Source organism: Strigops habroptila, chromosome 11 (genome assembly GCF_004027225.2).
Source record: "Strigops habroptila isolate Jane chromosome 11, bStrHab1.2.pri, whole genome shotgun sequence".
Lineage (NCBI taxonomy): Eukaryota > Metazoa > Chordata > Aves > Psittaciformes > Psittacidae > Strigops > Strigops habroptila.
Window position 1 is genome coordinate 15,219,077 of NC_046360.1, and position 27,312 is coordinate 15,246,388.

The following is a 27,312-nucleotide window of genomic DNA, read 5'->3' on the forward strand; positions in this document are numbered from 1 at the left end:
GATAAAGCCTTTTAACATTTCACAGAACAATTCCTCTCCCTTCCCCCAAGAGATCACAATCATTTCACTGTAGAGTTTGCTGGGAGAAATGAAATGTAATTCCAGAGACAAGGAACAAGGAACATCAAGTGCCTTAACAGGAAGGCTAACAACAATTACAACCCTCAAATGTGTACACAAGCTGTGAGGGAGCTCAGGACGTGTCTCACTGCACCAGCCAGCTACACAGAGGCTAAGCCTATGGACAAGCTGGACTTAAGCATACAGGAGACTTGCCCAAGTCCACCAATACTGACAGTGAGTCTTTACAGTAAGATGTTTACTAGTAACACCACTGGTCTCACATGAAATCACTGAGCTGGGTGTCTGAATGCCATTTACCATTGAAATGACATTCAGATTTAAAGTCACAAATCACAAGGCAAAAACACAGAACTGTGCAAGCACCTCACTGCCTCAATGCAGTATGTTCATAACGTAGGTCCACAAGCATTTCAAAACAAAATTTTGACTGGATGAGAGGACCTCTTCCTTTCCTTCAGCCTACAATAGTATTTTCTAGCCAAACAAGGAAAACATTAGATTACCTCAGATTTGAGATCTGGGTAAGAATATTGATGATGATTATATTATTACTATTGCTATTACTGTATTAGTTTGAAAGCCTAGGCAGAAAAGGGTATAGGGGATGTCCTAAGAAGAGAAGTTAACTGGAACCCTTTTGCTATACCAAAAGTTGTATCAACGACTATTTTTAAGAAAACTCTGAGAAGTCTAAAAAGGGTAAAGAGTAATTGTCCAAAGCATTTCCTCTCTCAGAAAAGGCAACCATATGGTTTATCACTCAATGCTGGATGTCCAAAACCACCTTATACAGATTCTTCTTTCTGGGCAGAGGGACAAAGATGGTGCCAAGCTGAGGGACTGCACGGGAGCACCTCTCTCTGCTCCAGGTTTGCTGTCTTTGGCAGAGATTTAAGCTTTACCTCCCAAGAATCAAGGTACAAATTATTTTTTTTTGGTTTTTTCAGCTTTGAGTTAAGGGTCTGGAGGGAGTTTTACTCACAGCTATTTTAGTCACAGTGTTTTCATTTTGTCATGTCTCAGAGTTACCAGGTTTAAAACAAACTCCCTGGCAACGTAAAGGGGGGGTGATCTATGCCAAACATGAGAGAAAAAACAATCTGAAGGAATTTGCTCAAGATGGCAGATTGATCTTCAGCGCCCAAGAAAAAGAATCAAGGGCACAGATAAAAAGTTTCCTAATAAGAAACATGAGACGCCTGGGATGAAGAACTGGGGGATGGAGTTGTTTAGTTCCCGACTGTTGGTCCTCCAAGAACAGCTGCAGAGCACCCTCCTGAACAACAGACAGGCTGTTCAGCATGCGCTGGCTGACACAACCCACCACGGACACTCCTGCAGGAAGCTGCCTGCTCCCCCACCATAAGTCACAAGCTGTACCCCTCCACTGCCCCACTATCACTCACTGAAGCCAGACCTGGCTTGCTCTTAAAGGAGAGTCCTCTCACATTCCCAAATTCACCAGACTGGAATATGCTAAAGGTGGTCTTGAATCCGAGCACAGAAAATGATCCTTCCTGCCTTCTCCATAAATACATCTGCTATATTCGCATTAGATGGAGTACTTGCAGCAGACTCGACAGCATTCTCAAAATATATCCCAGAGGCAAAGTGTCTAATTTACTACATGGGGGAAATCAGCCAAAACCAAAATTACTTCCAGTCAAGCTGTCCCTAGGACAGGGGAATGAACGGGAGAGAAGCTCTGAGGTCTTTCATCCCCATAACAAACACAAGACACTCAGCTACTTGAGGCTGGTACAACAAGACACCACTTTCTGTCCACATGGTGAGGGTGCTGGATGTTGTTTAGCTGGGCTTTAGCAAAGCATTGGATGCTGGTTCCCACAGCCTTCTCCTGGACAAACTGGCAATACACAGACTGGATGGGTGGTATGCACGATGGGCAGGGAACTGGCTCACAGGCTGTGCTTAGAGGGTGACCATCAATGATTTTTACTCCAGCTGGCAGCCTGTCACAAGTGGGGTCACCCAGGGATCGATGCTGTTCAGCATCTTCATAAGGGATCTGGATGATGGGATGGAAAGCACCCTCACCAGGTTTGCTGATGGTGGGTGAGCTGGACACACCAGAAGGGAGAGCCATCTTAGAAAGACCTGGACAGGCTAGAGGAGCAGGCAAGCAAGAACTGTATGAAGTTCAAGGGAAGGGCAAGGTCCTGAACCTGGAATGAAATAACCAAAGAACCCAGTACAGGCTGGAATCTGTGTGACTGGGGAGCAGCCTTGCTGAAAGGGACCTGGGGGTCCTGGCAGACAACAAGCTGAGTATGAGTCAGGAATGTGTCACTGCAGCTATGAAGGCAAATGAGATCCTGGGCTGCATCTGTATGGGCATTACTAAAGAGACAGAGATGTGCTTGTCAGGCCACACCTGGAGTACTCCACTTCTGATCTCCTCAGTTCAAGAAAGATGTGGACAGAGCGGATAAGGTAAAAAGGAGATGAAGATCAAAGGACTGGAGAACCTGCTCTATCAGGAAAGACTGAAGGAGCTAGGTCTCTTCTTCCCGGAGAAGATAGGGCTCACAGAGGGAATCTCATCACAGTATTCTAGTACTAAAGGGCAGCTACAAAGAGGATGAAGGCTCTCTCTTCACAAGGAGCCACATGGAAAAGAAAAGGGGCAATGGGTAAAAGTTGCACTGGGAGAATAATCAGTCACTGAAACAATCTCCCCATGTGGCGGAGTCCCTATCGCTGGACGTCTTCAAGATGCGATGCGACAGGGTGCTAAATCATCAGGTTGCTATGTTCCCTTTCCCATGAAGGGTTGTACCATGATGTACAGACGATCTTCGAGGTCCCTTCCAACCTGGGCTGTTCTATGATTCTAAAAGGCAACTTAAAGACTTATTTTCTTCAATCTTTAAAGAATACAATTACAGATCACTTCCTAAATTAGCTGTTATACTTTTTCAACCTTCAAGGTGATTGACTGAAACATTCAACCTACATTCTGATTCATGCAGCACCTTCAGAGCCCAAGCAATAGGTAAAATTCTCAAGCTTAAGTATCCTCAATAGTGATGCCACTGACAACAGGGGAAATCCTGACCTAAGATGTTTTCTAACCAAATCCTATTTAGTCCCGTATGAAAAAGCCAAACTTTTCAACCAGCACTACTATCGCAATACCTCCCCATAAGGCACGATGCTTTTTTAGAAGAGATCTGTACTGTGGCATCACTGAATCCTCAGATCTTTTGATAACTTATGACTCTACAGCATGCTTGCAGCGTGAGTACAAATGTATTTTGACCTTCAGACAACCCAATCCAGCATGATCATTAAGAGATCCAATGCAGCAAGTTCTGAATGCAACTGCAGTAGGAGTCACTTGACAAACAGTTTTTAGAAATGCTGATCACTTATACCTTCCACTAATTTTACTTGGGGAGCTGCCATTTGGCTTGATAAGGGAGCTATCAGACAAAGCACTCAAATTTGAGCTATTGTCTCACTACATTCTTCTCTGTTTTCAGGTAGCTTTCAGGTAAGAAATCTTCGAGATGTCTTTAAAACTGGTAGATCCTGCATTATTAGAAATTAAAACTCAGACCTCTATAGCCAGGGACAGATGTAGAGAGAGGCCCATGTAGGGAGTTAGAACAACAGTCTCTCTCCAGACATTCCTGTCCATGTTGACAGGCAAACTGTGCAGCAAATGGAGTTTCTGCCTGCCTGCCCTTGGTCAAGTGACTTTTAAATGTGTATCAAGCTTCCTATGACCACCCAGTGTTGAAGCCATGAAGATGTGACCACTAGAGCCAGACTCTGCATTCAAAACAGTATGTCTCAGGCTACTGAAAATTAAGAAGGGCTTTTTTGAAAGCACTAAAAGCTGCAATTTTACATCTGAAAAGCGACGTCCTGGAATGGGGCAAAGGTAACTTCACAGCCTACTTCAAATCTAAAATAAAATAAAAATTTTTGAGGCACAGAACGAACTACACTTTGATGCAAATATCAACAAAGGACGTAAATTATATGGTATTTGCTGTATATGATGTCTAGTGCTGTGAAATACCACCACAACCCACAGTACCTGCCACTCTCCTTTACAGAGGATCTCAGACTACCAAAGTTAGGATAAAATCCTCCAAGATTTAGCAGAAAGATCAGTCAAAAGAAGCAACTTGATACTTAGCCAATACTTAAACACCACTTTGTCACAAAATCAGCAATACAGGAGCAACAACAGCATAAAAGCTGCTATTAAGACTCTGAAGCATTAGAACAGATACTTGTCACCACCTACTCTCAACCCAGAGACAAACATGTAGTTTTCAAGATATTCAGAATAGGTTGTACTTCTTCTCCCCAATCCAAAGGTTTGTGAGAAGGCCACACTTAAGTCTCTGAACTTGTTTTATGGATGGGGCTTAATTGCTTCCTTCAATTCCACTGGTGGCAGAAGAGTACTCTCAGAAGACCTGTTAAGGATCCTTAATTGTATTCCAGACAACACACAGAAGGTATATGGAGTTCAAACTAAATTCCTTCATGCAGGTCACAAATCTGTGCATCAACGATGCTAATGAATTTTTATAAGCATTAATAAACAGAACTAAATACTTCACATCTGTACTGGTTTTGGCTGGGATAGAGTTAAATTTCTCCACAGCAGCTTGGATGGGGCTATGTTTTGGAATCCTGCTGGAAATAGCGTTGGTTTAGCTACTGCTGAGCAGTGTCTACACAGCATCAAGGCCTTTTCTACTCCTCACACTGCCCCATCAGTGAGAATGCTGGGGGTGCACTAGGAGTTGGGAGAGGACAAGGCTTGGACAGCTGACCCCAACTGATCCAAGGGATATTCCAGACCACAGGACATCATGCTCAGCAGCAAAACTGGGAGGGGAGAAGGAGGAAGGAGGACGTTCAGAGTGATGGCATTTCTCTTCCCAAGTAACCGTTACAAGTGACAGATCCCTGCTTTCCTGGAGAAGGCTGAACACCTGCCTGCCAATGGGAAGTGATGAATGAATTCCTTACTTTGCTTTGCTTGCAAGCACAGTTTTTGCTTTCCCTATTATATTGCCTTTATCTCAACCCATGAATTTTCTTGGTTTTACCTTTCCAATTCTCTCCCCCATCCCACAGGGCTGTGTGGTGCTTAGTTGCTGGCTGGAGTTAAACCACAGTATTACAAGCGCATCTTAAAGTACTGAGGGATCAGAATAAAATGTTAGTCGACATTTCTTTACTTATCCTCTCTACCTTCTTGAAAACCTCCAAATTCAGCCCAACTTTTCTGCCAGTAAAGAGCTCCTCACAGGAGGATTTACCTGTCTGCAAGACACAGAGCAGGTGGAGTGGGCTGACAGCACTGTTCACTGCTGCTAAAGCAAAGCAAGAGGTTTTTCTCCTGCTAGATACAACTCAGATCTACATCAATTCTTACAACAAGGCAGAAATATATGTTATATTCTTCTCATACTCCTAAGAATTTTTATTGTCAAGTGTTGATCTCAACCACAATGCCAGTGATGAAAGAATGGCAAAATGCTTTCAAACGCAAGCTTTCAATTTTTTTCATGACACATTTTCTTATTAGAGCTGAGAAACACTAACCACTTGGCAGCCTCTAACAGAGAAAAGGCTTACGCCCATCAAAGCTTGTACTTGTTGCCTTTTCTGGCTACTGTATTCTCTCTCCAGCCCCAAGGCCAACTTTGGTGTGCTGGAACACCACAGGCCAGGCTGACTAACTCTATAATGCAGCAAAACAATTTGCTTTTGGCCAGATTAGTTTTCTGCAGCTGAAGAGGCGAATAGTTTGATACATGCTATGGTGTGAAAGAGCCAGTGCAGTGGCAGGAACACATATCCAGGCATGGAACATGTCCCTTTCAACAGAACCATACTGTTAATTCAGCTTAAGCCATAACATGAAATCTCAGCTTGAAAATGCAAGTGTAACTTCCTGTGACTTACTTGAATCCATTCCTGTTCCATCATCCAAAAAACACAGCATGAATCCACCTCGTAGGTCATCCCGTTGCTCTACAAGAGAAGAATTATTCACTACTCGCACAAGCAAAAGTTAAAAGTTCCATAAAATGGAATCAGTGTTAATGACAGAAGTAACACAACAAGCAGGACTTTCACAACCCCACCATGGCTAAGCTGTAAGAAAGAGCAGCGGATTTGTGTTACAGAATAACTAAGAACTCCTCCTGTACTTTAAACTGTATGTACATACATGCTACAAGAGTGTATTGTAAAAGCAGGTTTCTTAAACATCCAGTATAAACAGCTACCCACTTTACCTGACCTCAGCTGAAGGCTTACCTAAGTGCTTGCCTGAGTTACTTGTGAAGGACTAGTTTTTGAAAGACAACAGGCACTGGGGCAGAGGACAAATGGCAGAATCAGAATTATTTAGGCTGGAAAAGACCCTTAATATCATTGAGTCCAACCATAAACTTGCCATTGCCAAGTCCACCACTAAACCAGGTCACTAAGCACATCATCTACCTGTCTCTTAGAAATGTGTAGATAGTGACACAATCACTGCCCTGGACAGCCTGTTCCAATGCCTGAGCACCCTCTGGGGAAGGAATTGTTCCTCATCTCCATCTAAACCTCCCCTGGTGCAGCTGGAGGCCGTTTCCACTTGTCCCATCCCTTGTTCCTTGGGAGCAGAGACCAGCCCCGTCCTGGCTCCATCCTCCTGTCAGGCAGTTGAAGAGAGTGATAAGGTTCCCCCTGAGCCTTCTCTTCTCCAGACTAAACCCCCACAGGGCCCTCAGCCGTTCCTCATCACACTTGTGCTCCAGAGCCTGCACCAGCTCTGTTGCCCTTCTTTGGACCTGCTCCAGCACCTCAAGATCTCTCTTGTAGTGATGGGCCCAAAACTGAACACAGTATTGGGTATAAACACCCTCACTGCAATTCTACCAGGTAGAACACACTGCTGACATGCAATGAAGCAGCAGGAGTGACTTACCAGTATAAATGTCTATTCTTGTGGCATCTGCATCTCTACAAAACAATAAAAACACAATTGGTATTCAAATGTCAAACGGAAAAAAAGCTAAAATCCAGGCACATGCAGTAATTTCCAAAATGAATATTTGCTGCACAGATCTAAGTCCATAAAGGCCCCTCAGTCAGCACTAACACATAAGTGAAAACACACAGTTTCACTTTTTGCCTTCCTGAACCCAAATTCCAGCATAAGACATTTGCTGCCACACAACTAAGCCTAGTTACAGTGGAGTATCACTGGCTTTTTAACAGAAATCATGGGGCAGGGGGAGGGAGCAAATAAGCCTGAGCTCCTTCCTATTCAAAACAAACAATACCTACATTTTTCCTGCCAAATTGCCTATAAAAAGTTTAGCAACTCCACATAAAACTCCATCCAAATACATTCAATCATTGTCATAGGAAACTGTGTCATTACCAGATCATTCAAGTAAAGCCCTTCATACACTGTGCATCCTCCTCTATTTGAAAAGCAGCATAAGCAGCATTACTGCCCTCTTCCCAAAACCAATTATTTTTTTCATGTAGACCATCACATACCCTTGGTTTGGTGATCAGAAGAGTGCAGCTGTAGTGCTGTAATAAACCACCACTTCCTAAATGCCAAAGTTACTTTGTCTTGTCTTTGTACCTCCAGCCAAATACAGTTACCTCCTTCCTGGAAGGCCAACCTCTCTTTTGCCAGAGGAGGAACCAGGTTGGAGAGAAAATTACCCATTAATTTCAGACACTACATTTAACTATGTTGTATCAAAAGTGTAAACCAGCAATGGTGCAAACACACACACAGCTGATTCCCTACACCGAAATCTTCCTGTTTCAGCTCCTTAAATTAAGAGCTACAGAGAATGACAATTCACACATTGATAGAAAATTATCTCAAAATATTTCCATAATTCCATCAGAATATTTATAGAATAGAATCATAATATGGTTTGGGTTGGAAAGGACCTTAAGATCATCCAGTTCCAGCCCCCTGCCATGGGCAGGGACACCTTCCACTAGAGCAGGTTGCTCCAAGCCCCTGTGTCCAATCTGGCCTTGAACACTGCCAGGGATGGGGCAGCCACAGCTTCTCTGGGCACCCTGTGCCAGTGCCTCAGTACCCTCACAGGGAAGAGCTTCTGCCTAAGAGCTCATCTCAGTCTCCTCTGTCTGAGTTTGAACCCATCACCCCTCATCCTATCACTCCAGTCTCTGATGAAGATGCCTCTCTGGCATCCTTGTAGGTCCTCTTCAGGTACTGGAAGCTGCTCTGAGGTCTCCACACAGCTTCTCTTCTCCAGGCTAAACAGCCCAAAGTTTCTCAGCCTGTCTTAGCCTTTATCTTATGAAGAGGTAAGCATGCAAGGCTTGGAACACAACTATAGCCTGGATTCCCAAATGCAAACATGGTCTAAAACCTGAGATTTCCAAATACCAAGTCTCAGGCATCACAACTACTCTAACTGTTCTTGCACCACTTTTCAGCATCCTGCTTCTGATGTCATTTTCATCCTATCATCATGCTTGATATTAAGAGTCCAGGATTATCTAAGTGCTTAAGAATCCCGGCTCCAGTAATTATCATTTTACCAATTTCTGTAAACAAAAAGGCAGACTTATTTTTTCCTGGAATCTATCTTGTGTCTTCTAACAACTTCCCTTCCAATCTGAGCTGCTCTATGATTCACTCAACTTTTTTAGGGGGCACATGCCTGATCACCCTTTTGCGGAAGAAATTTTTCCTGATCTCCAGTCTAAACCTCCCTTGCTGCAGCTTGAGGCCATTTCCTCTTGTCCTATCTCTTGCTCCTTGGGAGAAAAGACCAGAGGTCCTTGGTATAAGAGGACCAAAGGAAATATCCATACAAAGCCACAGCAAAGTCTTCTATTTTGTACTTATTTGTGACATCTACTAAAAGTGGAAATTGCTCAAGATTAACAAATAGACAGGTTGATTATATCTTTACCAATTTTACCTTGGAAATTAGGCAGTCTCAGGTACATACCTGGCATTATCTACAAGTTCAGCAAGGGCACCAAACAAGAACTCATGGGTGGTTCTGCAACGAAACACAGAATCAGCAGGGTAACACTGACACTTAGAAAGAGAGACCTTTAAATAAACAAGAATCTCAACCACATTTTAAACAAAACCAACTGTATGTCTACAGCAATGACTGACAGCAGACTAGAAATTATCATTTTATCACCTACCAGAGACAGACACAGAGCAGACAGGCTGCCCTGCGAGAGGCTGATCCAACAAACTGCTGCTTCTACAGTCTAAAGAACATGGCATGGTAAACAGAGAAAACAGAAGGAATTGCTGACCCGATGAACCAGCCTATGAATCAGTCAACAATTCATATAATTCCTTAAAGGATTTAGTTGCCTTAATGGCAACTAAACACTGCCTATATGTAAAAGATGGACAGATGAGGGTTATGCATAAGGTCCATCTCCCCAACGCACATATTCACTTTGTGTAAGTTATTTCTTACAGGCAGAAGCTTCCAGATCCTGGAAGACTTTCAATAGCTGCAACTGCTCCTAACCCATAGAACGACAGTCTTCTGCCACCATTGTACCATACCACCTTCCAAACTCAATGCTAAAATCATCTAGCTGGGTACCATTTCAGCACAATCTCAAAAGCCACGTTTAGTTTCCAGCCTCTTAACCGCCACCTTTTATAAGCAGCACCCATTTGAAAGCCACCAGTTATGCGCCTCAACTTTGAAAGACACACGGTGAGAAAACCTTAAAGAGCTAATAAAATCATTACAACACATTGGCTGCCAACATTAATGCAGTATCTCTGCTGAACACCCAACTTGGTGACCTATCTTTAAAATCTAACAATTATTTCAAATGTAGATAAGCCACGTCAACCCCAATACTAACACCAGCTACAAAGTCTGAAGAAACAGTTGCTGGAATTTGTTGCTCCTCTAGGATGATTGATGAAAAGACAGAGTCCTCAGAAACTGCTTTTATCAACACTTCAGTTTGCATGAAACCTGTTTCACTACCACGGAAAAAGGCCAACAGGTGACCAAAAAAATAAAGGGATACTTATTCATATTTTCAGCTTTCAGAAAACAGATACATAGATACTTCCCACATATAAAACATAGCTCTTCATAACACAAGAAGTCACAAAATGAACTTTGATATCCATCTTCAATGTCATGACACCTAACCAATCAACACAGCTCCAGTCAGAGGTAAAACACATCAGCTTTCAAAGTTATCACCAGAACCATTAGAATGGTTCTCTTCCATCTCTGCAAGCTCCCACTTGCCTACACAGACACAGGAGACAGAAGGGAACAGTGTTTTGAAGACTATCTTCCAAATCAGAAAGCTTCCATAGAAGTTCATCCCTGGTATTCTTTCCTTTGAGCAGGATTTTCTGTTGCCCCAGATTCTGCTGGGATGGAGTTAATTTTCTTCCCTGTAGCTGATGCACAGGGCTGTGTTTTGGCTTTAGTCTGAGAACAGTGCTGATAACATACCAATGTTTTTAGTTGCTGCTCAGTAGTGTTTACCCTGACCAAGAACTTCTCAGTCTCGCATGCTCTGCCAGTGAGGAGGGGCACAAGAAGCCGGGAGTAAGCAGAGCCAGGACACCTGACCCAAACTAGCCAAAGGGATATTCCATAACACAGCACGTCATGCCCAGTATAGAAACTGGGGGGAGTGGGCTGGATGGGGCTGACTGCTGCCCAGTCCGGCTGGGTACTGGTCAGTGGGTGGTGAACAATTGTATTGCGCATCACTTGCCATTCTTGGGTTTTATTCTTCTCTTTTTGTTGTCTCCCTTTTCTTCTTCATCATCATTATTATTATTATATTTTACTTTATTTCAATTATTAAACTGTTCTTATCTCAACCCATAGGCTTTAGTTTTTCTGATTCTCCTCCCCATCCCACCACAGGATAGGAGGAATGAGCAAGCACTTGCCTAGTACTTAGTTGTTGCCAGCTGGGGTCAAACAACCCCTGTGCATTGATTTTAAATGCCCCCCCCGAGTTTGTAAGCATGGATTCACTTCCACAAATCAAAATCCCAGAAGTTTATTTAGGAAGTAGCCCCTGTCAGGAAAAGCCCATCAGCAAATGGATGCTTTAGCACTAGTCACCATGCCTCATTAGCTGTTTTTACTCTACAATTTAAAGAATGCTTCAAACTAAGGAAAATATGTGGATAAGATACAAATAGGGATTTCCAAAGAAAAATATGTACCAAAACTGGAACCTCATGTGCTGATAGAGGCAAAGTGAAACCTTGGTACAAGCAAGTGAAATTCTCTCCAGCTAACAAAAAATTTATATACACTATAAATATCTTCTAGTCAATATATTAATCTCAACACTTACACTTGTCTTGTCAATACCTAATTAAAGTCATATGAAGTAACTCAGCTTTACCAAAAGCCACTAACTTGTCTTATGGTCAAAACTGCCTTAACGTCCACAATTATCAACTGGTGACGATTTTTCCCCCATCTCCCAAAACCTTGGGATTATTTTACTTGAAATAATCGTTTAAAAAACCATGAGACAAGCTGTTGGCAAAATGGAGTCTATGAGAGCTTGCACGTAACCTGGAAACACTTAAGTGAGAGCTAGGTGAGCCTCATGAGAAGCAACAGTAACATCCACAAGTCAGAGAAATACATCTATTACAGGTCATACAACTGTGTTGCTGAATGACACGCGGAAGCGGGGGGCAGCGTTATCAACATCTGTAGTCTCAGCAACAACTCATCTTGGCAGAAGCAGACTGGCTTTGACTTTCCAACAACTTCCAATTTTCATTCAAGACAGCTCCATGCAGGAGCACAGGCTTGACAAGAAACACAATGGGGAAGTCCAATGCTGCCCATTTATTGAAATGCTGGTTATGAAAGGCCAAGTCAGATGACTCTGTAGAACATGACCAATTTCAAACACCTCTACAACAACCATTTAGCCTAACATCCTAAGGGAAGAGAAGCTTAAGCGGATCACCCATTTAAGCCCAGCTGGACTCCTGATCCCGCACAGTCAGACAAGTACTAACGAAAGACGTAAGACTTCATTTTTGTTCTGAAAAGAGGCCACATCCAGGAAAACATTTAAGTTTGACATCTGCATCAGGAACAAGAACTATCCTCTCAGTACTGCACTACATTTCAGGCCGGAACAGAAAACAATGCACAGGAAGGAAGTGGGAGAGCTCGGGGAATGGGCGAATGTTGGTCTGTTATTACTAATATTCATCAAGAACACCATGTGGTCTTTTTGAAGTCTTTCTATCTGAGTGACTTTCTTCCACTCCAGCTGTATTCAACAGGACAATTCTAGTTACAGGAAAAAAAAACCCAACCCTGAAGTTTAGTTACAAGCTAAATCCTACATACTCTCAGAAGACAATTTCAACTGCTCAACTTTTAACAAAAACTCCTTCATTTTTGCACTGCAGATATTCAAAATATGCAAACCAAAGTTGTCTGGGCTCAGGTGCACTTCTGTGATCACCTTAATGAATGGCTTTGGAAACATCTTAAAGCATTTAATTTTTAAGGAAAAGTAATGTGAAGGCAAGCAGGTGGCTTGCCTCATAAAAACAATACATGGGCAATTTCCACATGCTTGCGCACGTGGTTTTCATTCTAGGATCTAAAAGAATGTTCACATAGAACCACAGAACAGTTTGGGTTGGAAGGGACCTTGAAAGGTCACCTAGTCCAACCCCCCTGAACTGAGCAGGGACATCTTCCAACCTGATCAGATTGCTCAAAGCCCTGTCTAACTTGACCTTGAATGTTTCCAGGGACAGGGCACCTACCACCTCTCTGGGCAAACTGTGCTAGCACTTCACCACTCTCATGGTAAAACATTTCTTCCTTATATCTAGTCTAAATCTCCATTCTTTCACTTTAAAACTATCACCCCATGTCCTCTCACTGCAGGCCCTACTAAAAGTCTGTCCCTACTCAACTATTTCTCCAGAAAAGCGCTGGGAAAAGCACAGCGGTATTCGTATTAAAAAAAAAAAAAATAAAAAATGTATGGCAACTGAAGTGATTCAGATACATGCCGCTAAATTTGCCATCAGACATGGAAGCATTAAGCAGCTACTGAAAAGATCTGCTGCAAGTCCTCAAGTTCAGGGACAAGATAAACTGGCTTTTCTGAAGCACTTCAGACTGAGGACTCTCTGTTAGAGATACTAAAACTTTTTCTAAAGGAAGTCTTAAAGGAGAAAGACATAGAAGTCATGGCTTCCTTCTGCACCTCAACAGCCAGATGGCTGATTTTTAACTACAATTTAAGGAACTTCTACTCCATGACTATGAGAACACTTTTAGCACTGAAATGAATTTTTTCTGAGATGGTATGGCTTTCCTAGCAAGAGAGAGTAGTCCAAAAGATGGGAGTCTTAATTATCAAAAGCTCTATGCTGTTCACGGGTTGGTTTTGGGTGGTTTGTGGGGTTTTGCTCATTTTTTTCTTGAGGGAGCAGGAGGGGTGTTTATTTGTCACAGGCTGGTTTGAGTGGTTTGGGGTTTTTTTGCTTTTAAAATGACATCAATTGTTTCCACTCTCATTCTTAGCAAAGCAGTTGTCTTATGCTTATTCCCATATCTGAAGAGGCTCTTTACTCATGATGGACAAAAAGCCCTGGCTCTGGCTTGTTCATACTCATTAGCTTCCAGCTCCTCCCAACAATTTTGTAATGTAGTTATGCAGTGCAGACATGTGGCACACTGGAAATAGACCAGCAGCATAAGCAGAGCAGGAAGTATGGTGGCAACATGAAGTAGCTTTAGTATTTAGTACTTCGGGGCAGCAATACATCAGCTTTTTCTGCAGCACAGACGTTAACTTCTTATGAAGACGGACAGCATTCTGGTGTTCTGCAGGCAAACACAAGCTGCTGACAGAGCTCTGCCATACGGTCTTCTAATCCATAAAAACGTTTGTTTTCTGAAGCTGGACATGAGAATTTCACAAATCAGTGACAACACGAGGAACATGACTCAGTTTTGTCCATCATCTTCAGGGACCAGACTGTTCACTCCCCATGCAACCACTACGAGTCAAGCCAGAGAGCGAAGCCAGAGGACACGGACCCAAGGCTGACACCAGGCTGTTACTAGGTTTCTTCTCCTGTGCAAAACCCATTATCTTCCTGATTCTGAAAAGAAATGGATCATAATGCTCTTGGCATATGAGATTCATCCTAGTTGCTCTTGCAGATGTATCCTGAGTTACCAATAAAACCTACTTTGCAATCAAGTTGCCCGTAAATCAGAAGTCTTCAGACTGCTGCAGATCACTGTGGTCCTCCACTCTAAGCTTACCTTCACACAAAGGAAATGAAAAGTTAAGCCTGCACTTTAGTTCTTCTTCTATTCATGGTAACAGTTAAGAGTCAACTCTTCCACAAACTGTTAAAAGACAACCTTACGTTGGTGACCAGCTGATCAACATGAAGAAATGCCAAGTGTAGTTCCACACTGTTCTTCCAAGGCAGTTCAGCCAGAACAAGCTCTTTAAACTCTTCTGTATGTGGCACTACAAGTCTTCTGTGCAACAGGAAGGTCTCAGATGAGTGCTTAACCCTGCTAAACAACATTTCCTGGCAGTGCTTCCCATTTTCCAGAAAAGCACCCCAAAGTAAACTGCTTTAAACAAGAACTTTGTCTCTTCTCAGGAGATTTTTAGTTTGGAGGATTCCTCAGTGACACAAAAAAGCCATAGCAGCTTCAAAAAATGGATGACAAGACGAACGTCATACTCCTGCTTGAAATACACGTGCACAAAATATTCAGGCACGAATGAAATGCACTGCTGGAGGGATGGCAGCGCCTGTGCAGCACGGGCACGTCCCTGGGAGTACGGCTGCCCTCGAGGCTGCACTCGTGCCCCCCCAGCGGCCCGTGCTCTCCAGGCACCGTTACTCCCTGTACCCGCAGGCCCGCCCGCCGTGCGCGGCCGCGGAGCCGTGAACAGCCCGCGAGGCGCCCGGGACGAGCGGGGAAAAGGGCGGGCAGCGCGATGCTGCGTGGCCTCGGCCGGGCGCGCCCGCACTCACCCGCAGGCACAGGCCCCGGGGGGAGGGGCGGGCAGCGCGGCCCCGGCCCCGCCCCTCCGCAGCCCTGCCCGGCGGCCGCGGCCCGCCCCGGTACTCACGAGTTGGTGTGCAGGTACTCGAAGGTGAGCTGCGCCCGGTTCAGGCTGCTGTAATTGGCCAAGGCCATGGCGGCGGCGGCCGGGCCGCGTGCGCCTCGAGGCCTCCCCGCCCGCCACCCCCCGCCGCCGGTCACTGCCCCCGCCGGACGGCCAGCACCGCACCGCAAGGCGGGGCCCCCGCCGTGCCGCGCCCGCTGACTGTCGTCTGCTGCTGCTGCTGCTGCTGCTCCGGGGCGCCGCGCCCGCCCGGCCCCGCTTTGTCTCCACCGCGATGGCAATCGCGATCTTGCCCCGCCGCCGCCGCCGCCTCCCGCAGCCACCCCCGCGAGGAGGGGCGGGGCCGAGCCGCTCACCGCCCATTGGCCGGGCCGCGGCACGTGACGGGAGAGGCATGGCGCGGGCCGCCGCGGCTTCTCTGCAGCCGCGTGACGGGCGCGCGCGGGCCGGCGAGAGGCGGGAGGGGTAGGTGAATGCTCCTGCGGCCCCCCGGGCCCGGCAGCGGGAGCAGCGCCCGTTCAGCGCGTCCTGAGGAAACCCCGCCGAGACCATGGGCCGGCGGGGAGCAGGGCGGGCGGAAGTGGGGCCGGGCCCGGTGCTGTCCTCTGAGGCGGGGGAAGCGGCTGCGGCGGGCGGCGCTCGGCGGGTCCAGCGGAGAGGAGATCTCGGGCGCCGCGCGGTACGGGGGAAGCCTTCGGGATTCCGTCAGAGGGACGCAGCCGGGTGGAGAGACCCCGCCGCTGAAATCGGCTTCTTGCCTGCAGAGTGCATGGACTTCAAAGGACGGCTGGTGCCTGCAGCCGGCAGCAAGTACGGCCGGTGAAAGCTCTGTGAAATCTTTCAGGAGAAGCGACTGGATGTGCCCGTACTTAATAAAACATATTAACAAGGCATATAAACTCATAATTATTCTTGCTTCAATCTGGTGCCTTTTGATTCATCTTGAAATCCGAAGGGATTGAGCAAAGTGAGGCTCCTTTGCTTGTTCCCCTCCAAACCACAGGCTGAACCCAGGAATCCTGAAGGCCAAGAATACTTTGCTGAATGCGTGATTTGCCCACTGAAAATACATACCAAATTCTCCTTCTGTAATGGACTGTAAAACAGGATGGCTGCATCTCCTGTGTCTCGGATAATAGGAATCCAAACTAAGGATCCAAAATCTGAAGGAATTCGGTCTGTGCAGAAGCTGGTGCAGTATATCCAAGCTATGCAGTGAAAAGTTAAATTTAATGATCTATTAATCGTGAATGCCTAAATTCCGAGCTTGTCTTTAAGTTGCTTGCATCCCATTTTGTTTGCAGTACCTTCTAGTCCATGTGTTTGTGTGAAATGGGTCCCCAGTGCTATGCAAACCAGAGCTGATGAGTCTGCAGCTTTGACCCGAGAACTTCACTTCCCAGCACTGCATTTAGTTCTGTTCATCCTCAGTTCGACCTGTTCAGGTCTAAAGAGTTCTTCAAGCCCACAGGTCGTGTCATTACTGCTGATGGGGCATTCTATGTGTGTATGTGTAGTCCTCAAAAAGTCACTGCAAACATGCATGCGGTGACTCTTTAGGCCTTATCTTTGAAAAGCTGTGCACAGCAGAACATCAAAACTGCATGAAAGAATTAGGAAAACTACTGGCAACAGCTGTGTTTAGGTGTCATTAAGTTTATGACAATTTAAAGTATCTGTACAAGTTTCTTAAAGATTTTATCATCATCTCTTGTGCTCAGCTTTTATTTCATCGTATTGCAGTCAATATCAGAAGCACATGTTCAAAAGCAATATAAATCCCATCAGTGTACAGGCAAAGTAACTAGCCAGATACATGTTCCTAAGGAACATGAACCTGAACTTATGTGTCTTGTCAGCCTTGCCCTCTTTGGTCCTCTGGGTATCTCATCTTTGCCTAACAGGAACTTTGTCTCATCGTCTTGCCTTCAGGAGGGAACCAGTATGCCCTTCCTGACATTGAAGAGGTTGACAACATCAGCAGAGTACTGCAGCAGTCTGGAACGGAGCAGTTGGACGCTGTGGGATCTGACTTGCTGGCTGAATGCCAGTCCTTTCCATCTGGCCCTTGGGAGAAGACAAGTACATTGTAGTTCCATTGTATTTGGTCAGTTCCAAGCAGGAAACTACTCTTTTCCATCCCACCATTCCATGGTGTTGAATTCCATGTCTTTTTCACTTTTTTTTTTTGACAAAAATGAAATGAAAATTTAATTCTTACACTTGCCATAGCTGTTCTGAAGTAGGTTTCAGACATGTTTCTGACTTCTGCTCTTGGGTCTTTCTTGCCCCACCCAGTCTTGAAAGAATCGTATCATTGTTCATTGGCCCTCTGAGTTGCCAGATATTATCCCTAGGAATAACGAAATTAAATCACCTCTTCAAAACAGCATTTGGATAACACCACAACTCTACCTGAGCCAAAGCAGAGCTATTCTTTGATGGGAACCTGTCTGTCAGTGGATGGAGAGATCATACGCTCTTTTTGCCTATGTGCTGCTGCTGCAAACTGCCAAGTTCCTTAGTGCTTTTGAGATGGAAGTCTTCCCACTACAAATTCACATTACCCTCTTTTGGGGCAGCTGTTTCATCTTGGAAACTGTCTCTCCCTACTTGTGTAAACAGTTCTAGATCTCTCTGTTGGAAGGATTATGACAGGCAACTTGCCTTTTTTTTTCATCTGCTACCAGCACCATTTCCCTGAGTTCCTGTCAGCACCAGGGTCTCTGCAGCCAGCTTCCACGAATGGGCAGAACAAGAGTGGCTTCTTAAATACCTCTCACCCTTGAGGGGCTCTTGTTGCAGTAGAAAGCAGCACATAACTTCCGTGATAAATGACCTGTAGATTGGTGGTTTGTGCAGCCTCTACCTGTCGAGCTTGAGGCAAACTGTACTGCTCTTCTTTAACCTGTGGCTGAGTTTCTTACTCTGAAATAATCCCCTTGTAAAACTAGTCTTTTGATCCCGCCACACTGGTCAAATTTTGTGTATCTAGGTTGGGGAGCGAGAGTTCCCATGCAGTCCTGTAGAGTATTTGCTGGGTCCTTAGTCTGGCATAGTATTTTGCTCAGCCTCTTTCCATTGGAATCTGGGCCATAGCCTGAGGTCGTTGAACAGTTTATTTGTGTAGCCCTTGTTCTGAAAATTGGAGATAACTGCTTCTAACACCTGTGTGGGCCTTCAGTCAACAGTTATTCCTTGTCTCCCCTAATTTTTATGAAACTAGACTTACAAGCCAGTATTTAATGGGTGAGTTGCCACAGTGGTGAGTACTATATTCTGCGCCAGACAAGTGTACTTAAGACTGTATCAAAGTGTCTTTTCCACACTCCTGTGAGGTTTCCTGAGTTAACTCTTAGTGGCTTTATTCTGTGTTCATGCATATGAAGAAATGTAAACCTTTGCATTGTAGAAATGAGGTTTTCACTGTCAGAGTGACAACCACTGCAGGCAGTAAAAAATAAATCTGAGAACACCAATAGTTCTCAGGTCCTTCCTTTATTCTGGAAGGAAGAAATAGCATCCGACACTGTCTTTGGGTACAAGGTCCTCCATACATGTAACAGAAGTTGCTGAAGTGTTCTTTTTGTAAGCATTCACTTTTGAGATACTTCTCTTAAGTTAGGGTGCAGTTACAGGCCCTGATAACCAAAGTGGCATGGATCCTGAAATTATAGAAGGAATTTCAAAGTACCTTCCCTTAATGGGCTGTGAAGTCATCATGTTGGCTCACAGGTGTTTGGTTCATTCCTTTGTGTGGTGTCACATGCTGGGTCAGCTGCATGATTCCGTCTGATTATCTCTCTGTACAGAATGGAAACTTCTTGCCATGAAATGACACTACTCCCTCAAAACAGCATAAGGTCTTCTTTAAATGGAGTGTGCCTGTCTCCCTGAGAAGGGCTGCATTATTCATCAAAACATTCTGCCCTGTCTTGGGCATGAATTGAATCTCAGGATCAACTCAATACAAAAACACAATACATGAAGTCAAGAATGTAGAAGACGCAAGTGTTTTTCCCTGGCTTTTCCTATTAAGGAGTTCTGCCTTGTGTGACCTGGGGTAGTCTGGTTTCTTGTGTTTATAGTCATGTCTGTCCAGCCTCCCTGTCATTCATGTCAAGTAGCAGAGTAATTTCCTGACTAAATGCAAAGGAATTGTGCAGTGAGACTTCTCTTAATGAAAGTATTGTTTTCTCCTATGCTGGGAGACCTAAATCCTGCCTTTCTTCTCTCTGGAATAGTCATTTAATGAGCAGTCAGTGAGTCAGTCCTTGCAAGATATGCAGACCAAGATGTTCCAGTGCAGTATCTAAACGTGTATGGGAGGCATAAAAGTTCAGAGACCTTTTCTGTAGTGCCAAGTGTCAGCCTCTTGCTTCTTTGTCTCTAGGAAAGTCACACCATGGATTTAAATTCATTATTTCGGTCTAGGTACCAGTCTCAGACAGTGGCTATCGGAAGTGAGTTTGTAAGTGAATTTACAGGAGAGTGAAAAGGGTAAAAATAGATGAGAGCAGGGAGACATCTTGAAGTGAGAAGCAGGAAATTGTCAGCAGAATGGTGGGTGGTGAGAATCCTCCACTACCAGTCAGGCTCATCCGGTCCTGAGTCCAGCTTTGATTAATGAACTAAGCAAAGAATGGAATTAACAGACATGAAAAAAAAAAGTAAAATGTCAGCATAGCATTACTGCATCACCTCAGGCCCAAGACAGAAAGTACCATGTGTCTTTGTGAGAATGACCTGCAGAGGAGCCCATGAGAAGCTAGTAGAGGAAGAGTGATGATGACATCTTGAAAGAATTCATCTGGACACTTGTAAGAGTTGCAAATGGCATGAACCGATCATTTGTCAGAGATTAACAGTTTGGCCTCGGTTGGATGGTTTTCCACAGGGATACTGAAAAGGACCCAACCCTGTAGGCTTCTTTCTTTCTAAGCTGTGATTGCAAGACATTTCTAGAGGCTTCTACCAACATGAGAAGGGGTGCAGGCTTCTTAACTCGCAGAATTTTTTTTCATGAGTAAATCGTTTTCCCTTATTTGAAATATGTGGACTATGTCACCTATTGGGTTTTATTCAGTTCTGAGCATCTTTTTAAACCAGCCTGATGGATGTGCCTAACACGGGCAGCTCAAATAATTTCAGTTTGGCAAAGCTGCAACAACCAAAACCATGATCTTGTAGTGAAAAACTTACAGAAAACTCATGTGTGGGTGTGTCTTAGAAGTAACATCTGAGTAGACTGAGCTGTGGTACGACTGAAGAGATGAACAGCCGTATGACCACATCTGGTACAGAACATAGTTGGGGAGTGCTCAGGAGGGAGCAAGGCCCTACAGGTTCTTCCTGTTAAGACATCTCTCAGTGGTGACTGACAATAGGTAGCTGCTGCTTCTAGTGTGTGCTGTGAACGCTACCTTGTGTTAAACGTTTTATATCGTCTCTGAAGGTGTTCATCTCCCCTAATTTTAGATGCAGACAGATAGAAGGTGCACCAGAACCACAGATTGCCCTTCTGCACTACATGAAATGGACATCAAAGAAGATGGGCTTGGCTGCCTTGGTGGGAGAGAATGAGGGGGACTTTAGGTGCATCTTCTCTGGCATGTAACGGTTAGTGGGAAGCTGGTCAGTCTGAGGATTGCAAACGTGGAGGCAAGAGGTGGTATGAAGAGCAAAAGTACCATAGAAACAGACTGTAGCAAAAAGCTGGCGGTCAGTGCTGTGTCAGTACACAGCTCCATAGATTTGTCCCTAGCCTGAGCAGGGACTGTCAGGAAGCCTGGAGGTCCTCAGGAGGAAAACAAAAATAAAAATAAAAGAAGCTGTGAGGCAATAGCATTTTTTTTCCAGCAGGTTCACCCTGAAGTTTTTTGTTCTTGTCACTCAGACCTTTCATCCAGGCATGGTTATTTTCATTAAGAGAAAGAAACTCAGGAAAGGTTTCATCACCACAGTTGGATCATCTCATATGATGATCCTGTCCTCAGCAGTCCTCAGCAATCCTGTAATCCCATTAGTGTCACCATGTTGTTCAGTACATCCTGAGATCCTCTTCTTCATGGGATCTGGCTTTGTCCTGTACTAATGAACTGGGCAATACATGTTCTATTCTTACATGAGCCTGAGCATTTAAAAAAAGACAACGACCTTTGCTCTGTAAAGATGGCTTTGCCTGTGTGTCTCTTCCACACTATTTCTCTCCCCTCTCCCCACCTAACCTGACCTGACAAGGAAGAGCAAAGTATTTGTAGGCTCACACAGAGTGTGGTAGTGGCACATTTCCTACAGGCATGTGGGATAGTAGGTATGTGAAAGCCATTGAAAAGAGACTGTCTCCAGCCTGTGCTGAAAGTCAGCTGAGATACTGCAGTAGCTGTGGCAGCAGGTGAAACATAGGAAAATACCAGCATTAATGACATTAGTGCAGAGTTCATAGAATCATAGAATCACAGAATAGTTTGGGTTGAAAGGGACCTTCAAAGCTCATCTAGTCCAACCCCCCTGCAACGAGCAGGGACATCTTCACCTAGACCGGGTTGCCCAGAACCACATCCAGCCTGGCCTGAAATGTTTCCAGGGATGGTGCATCCACCACCTCTCTGGGCAACCTGTACCAGTGTTTTACCACCCTCATGGTAACAAATGTCTTCCTCACATTCAGCCTGAGTCTCCCCTCCTAGTTTAAAACCATCACCCCTCATTCTGTCGCAACAGGCCCTGCTAAGAAGTCTCTCCCCATCTTTCTTACAGGCCCCTTTCAAGTACTCAATAAGGTCTCCATGGATCTGTCTCTTTGAGTTGCTGGCAGATAGCTGGCCCTAGCCTGAGGTTAAATGGAGGGGTGATTGTCGGGCACTGCAGAGAGTGGAGAAGCTAAGGGGGGTCCAGCCCTCACCTGGGGCTGTGCAAACAGAAGAAGAAACAACCCAAGGGGTGAGAGGTTGTGTCAGACCTGTCCTGGATGGAGAGTGCCTAACGACCGTGTGACCTGACTCACCCAGGCTAGAACTACTAAGCGAGGGTACAAAGTTATAAGAATTTGAGCTGGCTGGGGAGCAGGTGGGAGGGGGAAAGAACTGGGGTAGGTTGGTTATATGTCAGGGGGAAATGGGGGCAAAATAGAGGACAAAGCAAAGCATGTGGCTGGGGCTGTTCAGGGCCCCAGCACACATCAGGTCAGATGCAGTCAGCATCAGGACAATAAATCCGCTGTGGCCATGCGAGTGTGTTTGCTTTGCTGCTGCAGCCAGGGGGATGGGATGTGACCCACAGCACCACTGAACAAGTTCCCTGACAAAGTCTACACTATGTGCAGCTCAAATTAGCATCACAGTTCATCTGAATCTCAGAAAAGACCCTCTAAAGAATGTCATCTGTATCCACATCCTTCTGCAGAGTCCTTCATACAAAAGGACTAGAAGAAGGAGGAAGGTCATACAGTGTCCTCCCACCTCCCAGAGAGAAAGGCCACAGGCCTTTCCCCAATCTGCTGCTGGCAATGTCTTTTTTAGTTTAAGGTGTTACATCTCCTCACAGACCCCACCACAGACTCTGCAGCACTTGTAGGTATTTGGCTCAAGCCAGGAGGTGATCCTTGCCAGGAGGAGCTCAGCCACTTGCAGGCAGCAGGTACATGTGCAACCAGACCAGATAGTGCACCTCAGTGCCATCAGAAGCCATCCTGACTCCAAACGCTCCATGGGGAAGCTGCCTGAAAAATGAAGGAAAACTTTTGCATCAGGAATGAGTAAGGGCTTTGGTAGATTGTGTTCTCAAATATTTATTTCAGTGTTCTTATAAATGTTTTATTTGAAGAAAAATATTGTAATTGGCCAATATTCCACAGAATCTAAATATTTTGCTCTAAGACAGTACTTCCTCCACTTACAGAGATTTGGTTCTTTGCAGATTACATGGTTCAAGCTCTGGGTATGATGGGGGCTTCCCCCCACTCTGCCGTCTGTTTACATGTGACTAAGGCCTTAATCCAACCACTGTCATAGCAAAGGCGGGGGGGGAAAGAAAATTTATCCTTGGTTAATCCTGAAAAATAGCTTTTCATCTGACAGACTTTTCCACTGAGAACGAGGAAGATGGGAAGAGTGCACACTGGAAGAGGATGGGACAATGGCAGGACAAAAGCAGAGCCTCCCTGTCCCACCTGCACTGGCTGCGCAGAGGAGGCACTTGGCAGGAGCGAGGTGTCCTTGCAATAGAGGCCACGTGATGTCAGAACTCACGCAACATGAGGAGCCCACAAAGTGGTGTGAAGCAGGCAGTGTACACTGCACCACACCTGGGGCTTGTCCCCGCAAGCTCCTCCTTGAGGCTCTCCAAAGCTGAACAGCCTGTAAAGGGGTTCATCTTCCCTTTGATTTGGCAAAGGTATCATTGGTTTTGTAGTACTGGAAGGCTTTCAGGCACATCGGGTGATTCCTGCTGTGGAGAAGTGTCCTGTTCTACAGCCAGGTCTCTGCTGTGTGCTGGTTTCATGGTCCAGAGATCCACTAGGCAGAGCAGGGTGCAAGCCTGTGCTGAGGATGTTGAGGGCTCCAACTTTGCAGGACTCCCATCAGAGCACACAAGGGGCTGGCCCTGCTCTTCCCATTCCTGAGCCCATGACAGAGCTGAGGTCAGGCTGCCAGGCTGTGGCTGTTGGAACAAGCAGGCACCAGCTCCTAGTTATGCAGATAAGCAAAGGACAGCTTGATTATAGCAGTGCTGGTAACTGATAGGAGTCAGACATCTTCTGAGCAAGTACTTCCCTGAAACAAGGAGAAAGATGCAGGGACTGGAGGCCAAATGACAGGGATAGGAGCAACAATGTGCAGCATTGCATAGAGAAGCACACTCAGCTGAGAGTCCACCACCCCAGCCTGCTGTTGAGCTATAGCCAGTGAGTTTTGGATCAGCTGGAGATCGCTGCTGCCACTGAGAGGTCATGTCCTTCACAGGGACCTGGCGTGATGGTGCCCTTATCGCATGTGGTAGTTGGTGGGACCAGCTGTCTACTTTTTTTGCTTCCTGCAGCACCCAAATGAAGTATAGGGCAGTATTTGTTCCATGGTGCCTTCTGAGTGGCCAGTCTGGAAGTGCCCACTGTGTTTACAAAGGTGGGTAGGGAAGTCCATAGCATGAGCATCTTAAGAATTGTGAGGGGGGTTTTGTAACATCAGCTTGAGACTTTAATCCATTTTATGATCTCAGTGAATGTTGCTGGTATCCTTAAACATTCTGCTAGGTTCACTTTATCATGTGTACCTGGGGCCAGAAAACATCTTAACTGGTACTGGGAGAAGAGAAAAACTTGTAACAACAACTTGCTGATTTGCAGGATGGCAAAAGCATGTACATGTTTAAGAATGAAAGATAAATGCTGTGAGTGGATTGGGAGCAGCTTTATTTTGTGACAGCTGTTTTTTGTCTTGTATCACAGCTGCAGGAGTGGGAACAAGAATAGGGCACATTTTGGGTGGCTGGCAGAGCAGCTTCCTCAAGGGACAAGATACAGCATGAAGGACCTCCAAATGTGGGCACAACTTGCAAGAAATGTCAGAGGTTTTGTAAAAGGTTATTTTAAGATTTCTGCATGTGCCATCATACCAATGAGCAGAGTGAAGAAATCATGTAGTGGCAGGCAATAGATGTTGGTCACATATTTCTAGCTGGGTTATATAGTGTGTTTTGCTGTATGTGTATGGAAGCGTGGCAGGTGTTCAAGAGGTGTCTGTGGGGATGTCGAAGTAGCAAAACTCAAGAGAGAGCAAACCGCAGCATTCAAAACTGTAAACATAAAATCCCCAGTGCCTTTTATAGGTAGATCTGGAAATATGCGTAGGAAGAGTCCATTGGCCTTGGAGGGTGCTCTGAGGTATCTGATGCTGGGGAGGCTGGCGTTCCTGCAGTGAGGTTCATTGTTCCTCTTTGCAGTGCCAGATAAATCCTTCCTGTTCCTTTGCTTTGGATGGAAGATAAAAATTACTCCAAAGTCACCTCCAGTAACTTCTTTAAAGGAGGTCTATTGTAGTCGTCTTTGCAGGTAACAGTCTCTCCAGTGTAGTGGCACTGAAGAACTCAGGTCCTAGTCTGCGTCCGAGTTGTTTGCAGCCCAGGTAACTGGAGCAGGAGCTTGGCAATCACTGAAGCATAGGATCTGCTGTTGGATTGGAGTGCAACAGTCAGCTGTGACTGAATCCCAAGGCATACAGTGCTGGTTTATGCCCTCCACATGTGCTGGAGCTACAAATGACCCCAATTTGATGATTGAAGTTGGGTCTTGCAAGAATGACCTACAGAAAAAGAAAGGGTAGGAAAGCACATCATGGGAGCCAGCAGAGCAACGGGGTGCTGGTGGAATCATTTGCTCTGTGATAAGGACCAGCTTGTACCAGCTTTGCAGTGGGTAAATGAATCTTCCATCTCCAAAGTGAATTTGAGACCACATACAAAATGCCAAACGGTGTGCTAGCAATCTTTTTGTACATGGACAGGGCATTTTAATGCAAGATAACTCAGCCTGGTGCAGCAGACTAGACATACCAACAGGGATTAAGAGTCCAGTGCAAGACTTGGCAGAGTTACAGCTGGGTAGAGAAGACTCCTGACCAGGCAGCTGTTCAGTTCTTTCTTATGCAAGCTCTCTGGACCAGACAAGAGGAAACAAAGCCGTAAGACTCTCACGCCCTGCACAGATGGTCTCCAACCTACAGCTTTCATATTTGAGCTTGAGCAAAGCAAGGGCGTGAAGAAAGATGTTAGTCAAGTCAGCTATGCATAGAAGAGTCTATGAACAGCTATAAAAATAATGGAATTGCCGAGGTGAGTATCTCCAGAGAGGACGCCTTTAACACCGGAGCGGGGGGAAGCACAGCGTCCAGGAGCCTCAGTTCGGAGCGGCAAGAGCGACCGAGGGAGCCTCAAGTCCTCGACAGGACTTGCCCAGGAGCCGGCAGCTCAGCTGACGCGAGCAGCTGCCTCACAGGGGGCGGCGCCAGGAGTGACGGCACCAGCCCTCAGTGGGTAAAAACCCATCCCAGGGAGCGCGGCGACCAGGGCGGGCAAACGGGGCGTGGCGCGGCAGTTGGCGCAGGCAGGGCGAGCGGGCAGCGAGCGGGATGGTGAGCACTCGCCTCAGGACCAGGGCCCGCTCTCGGAGCTCTGCCCCGGCGGTGGCCAGCGTAGGCACCCAGACAGAGCCGATGAGAGGGGAGGCTGCGGCGCAGACCTCGGAGTGTAGAGAGTGCCTCGACTGGTCTCTTGAGGCGAGGGTGCACAACGGACAGGGCTGCACTCGGTGCGCGCTGGTGGAGGTCCTCCTGCAGCAGGTGGCTGAGCTGCGGGAGGCTGTTGGAGAGCTAAAAGATGCCAGGGAAGCTGAGAGGAAGCTGGGCTGCTTGTTCCGGGCCCAAACTGCACAGGGGCTGCAAACGTCCAGCACTGCTCATATAGGAAAGAAGGAGGGCAGCAACCCAGGAAGCTGGGAATTAGTCACGAGAAAAACGAACAAAAAAAGGAGGAAGAGGACAATTAACGACAAGGGGCTTCCTCCTAAATCTGATGTCCCCACCCAGAACCGCTTCGCAGTTCTGCAGGGGGCTAATGAGAAAGCACCCACCACGCCTAATGAGCATCCTGCTGATGCACCAGTAAAGAGGATCACTACTGGTGCCTCCAGGAAAAAGCGGCAGGTCATAGAAGTAGGGGACTCTACTTTGAAAGGCACAGAGGCACCCATCTGCCGGCCTGATCCAGTCTCGAGGGAGGTGTGTTGCCTGCCGGGGGCTCGGATCAGGGATGTTGCTGAGAGGCTGCCTGCTCTAGTAAGTCCTGCTGACTGTTACCCCCTTCTAGTGGTCCATGTGGGTGCTAGAGATATAGATAGCAGTAGCCTGGAGAACATTAAGAAGGACTACAGAGCCCTGGGAGAGGTGGTTAGGGGCTCTGGAGCTCAGATAGTTTTTTCATCGATTCTCCAGGACAAAGGGGAGGACTTTAAAAAAGCTAGGCGCGTTTGGCAGGTTAATAAATGGTTAG

At 45.9% G+C, this 27,312-nt stretch overlaps 1 protein-coding gene across 4 annotated transcripts in view; it reads right to left on the bottom strand.

Annotated features, from left to right (window-relative positions):
- Nucleotides 1–15,560, bottom strand: part of MORC2 (MORC family CW-type zinc finger 2) — a 38,355-nt gene extending 22,795 nt beyond the window's left edge. The window contains exons 1-4 of one of the 4 annotated variants that reach the window (XR_003993808.2): nt 15,274–15,560; nt 9,093–9,146; nt 7,061–7,095; nt 6,046–6,114 (exon numbers count right to left, since the gene is read on the bottom strand). Coding sequence is in view for 2 of the 4 variants with exons in the window: in XM_030501874.2 (XP_030357734.1) it covers nt 6,046–6,114; nt 7,061–7,095; nt 9,093–9,146; nt 15,274–15,341 (226 nt within the window). In the remaining 2 variants the exon portion in view is untranslated. Of the gene's footprint in view, nt 1–6,045; nt 6,115–6,380; nt 6,432–7,060; nt 7,096–9,092; nt 9,147–15,273 lie in introns of those variants that run through there. The other 3 variants (XR_003993809.2, XM_030501874.2, XM_030501875.1) reach the window with 3 other exon arrangements.
- Between the last annotated feature and the right edge of the window lie 11,752 nt (nt 15,561–27,312).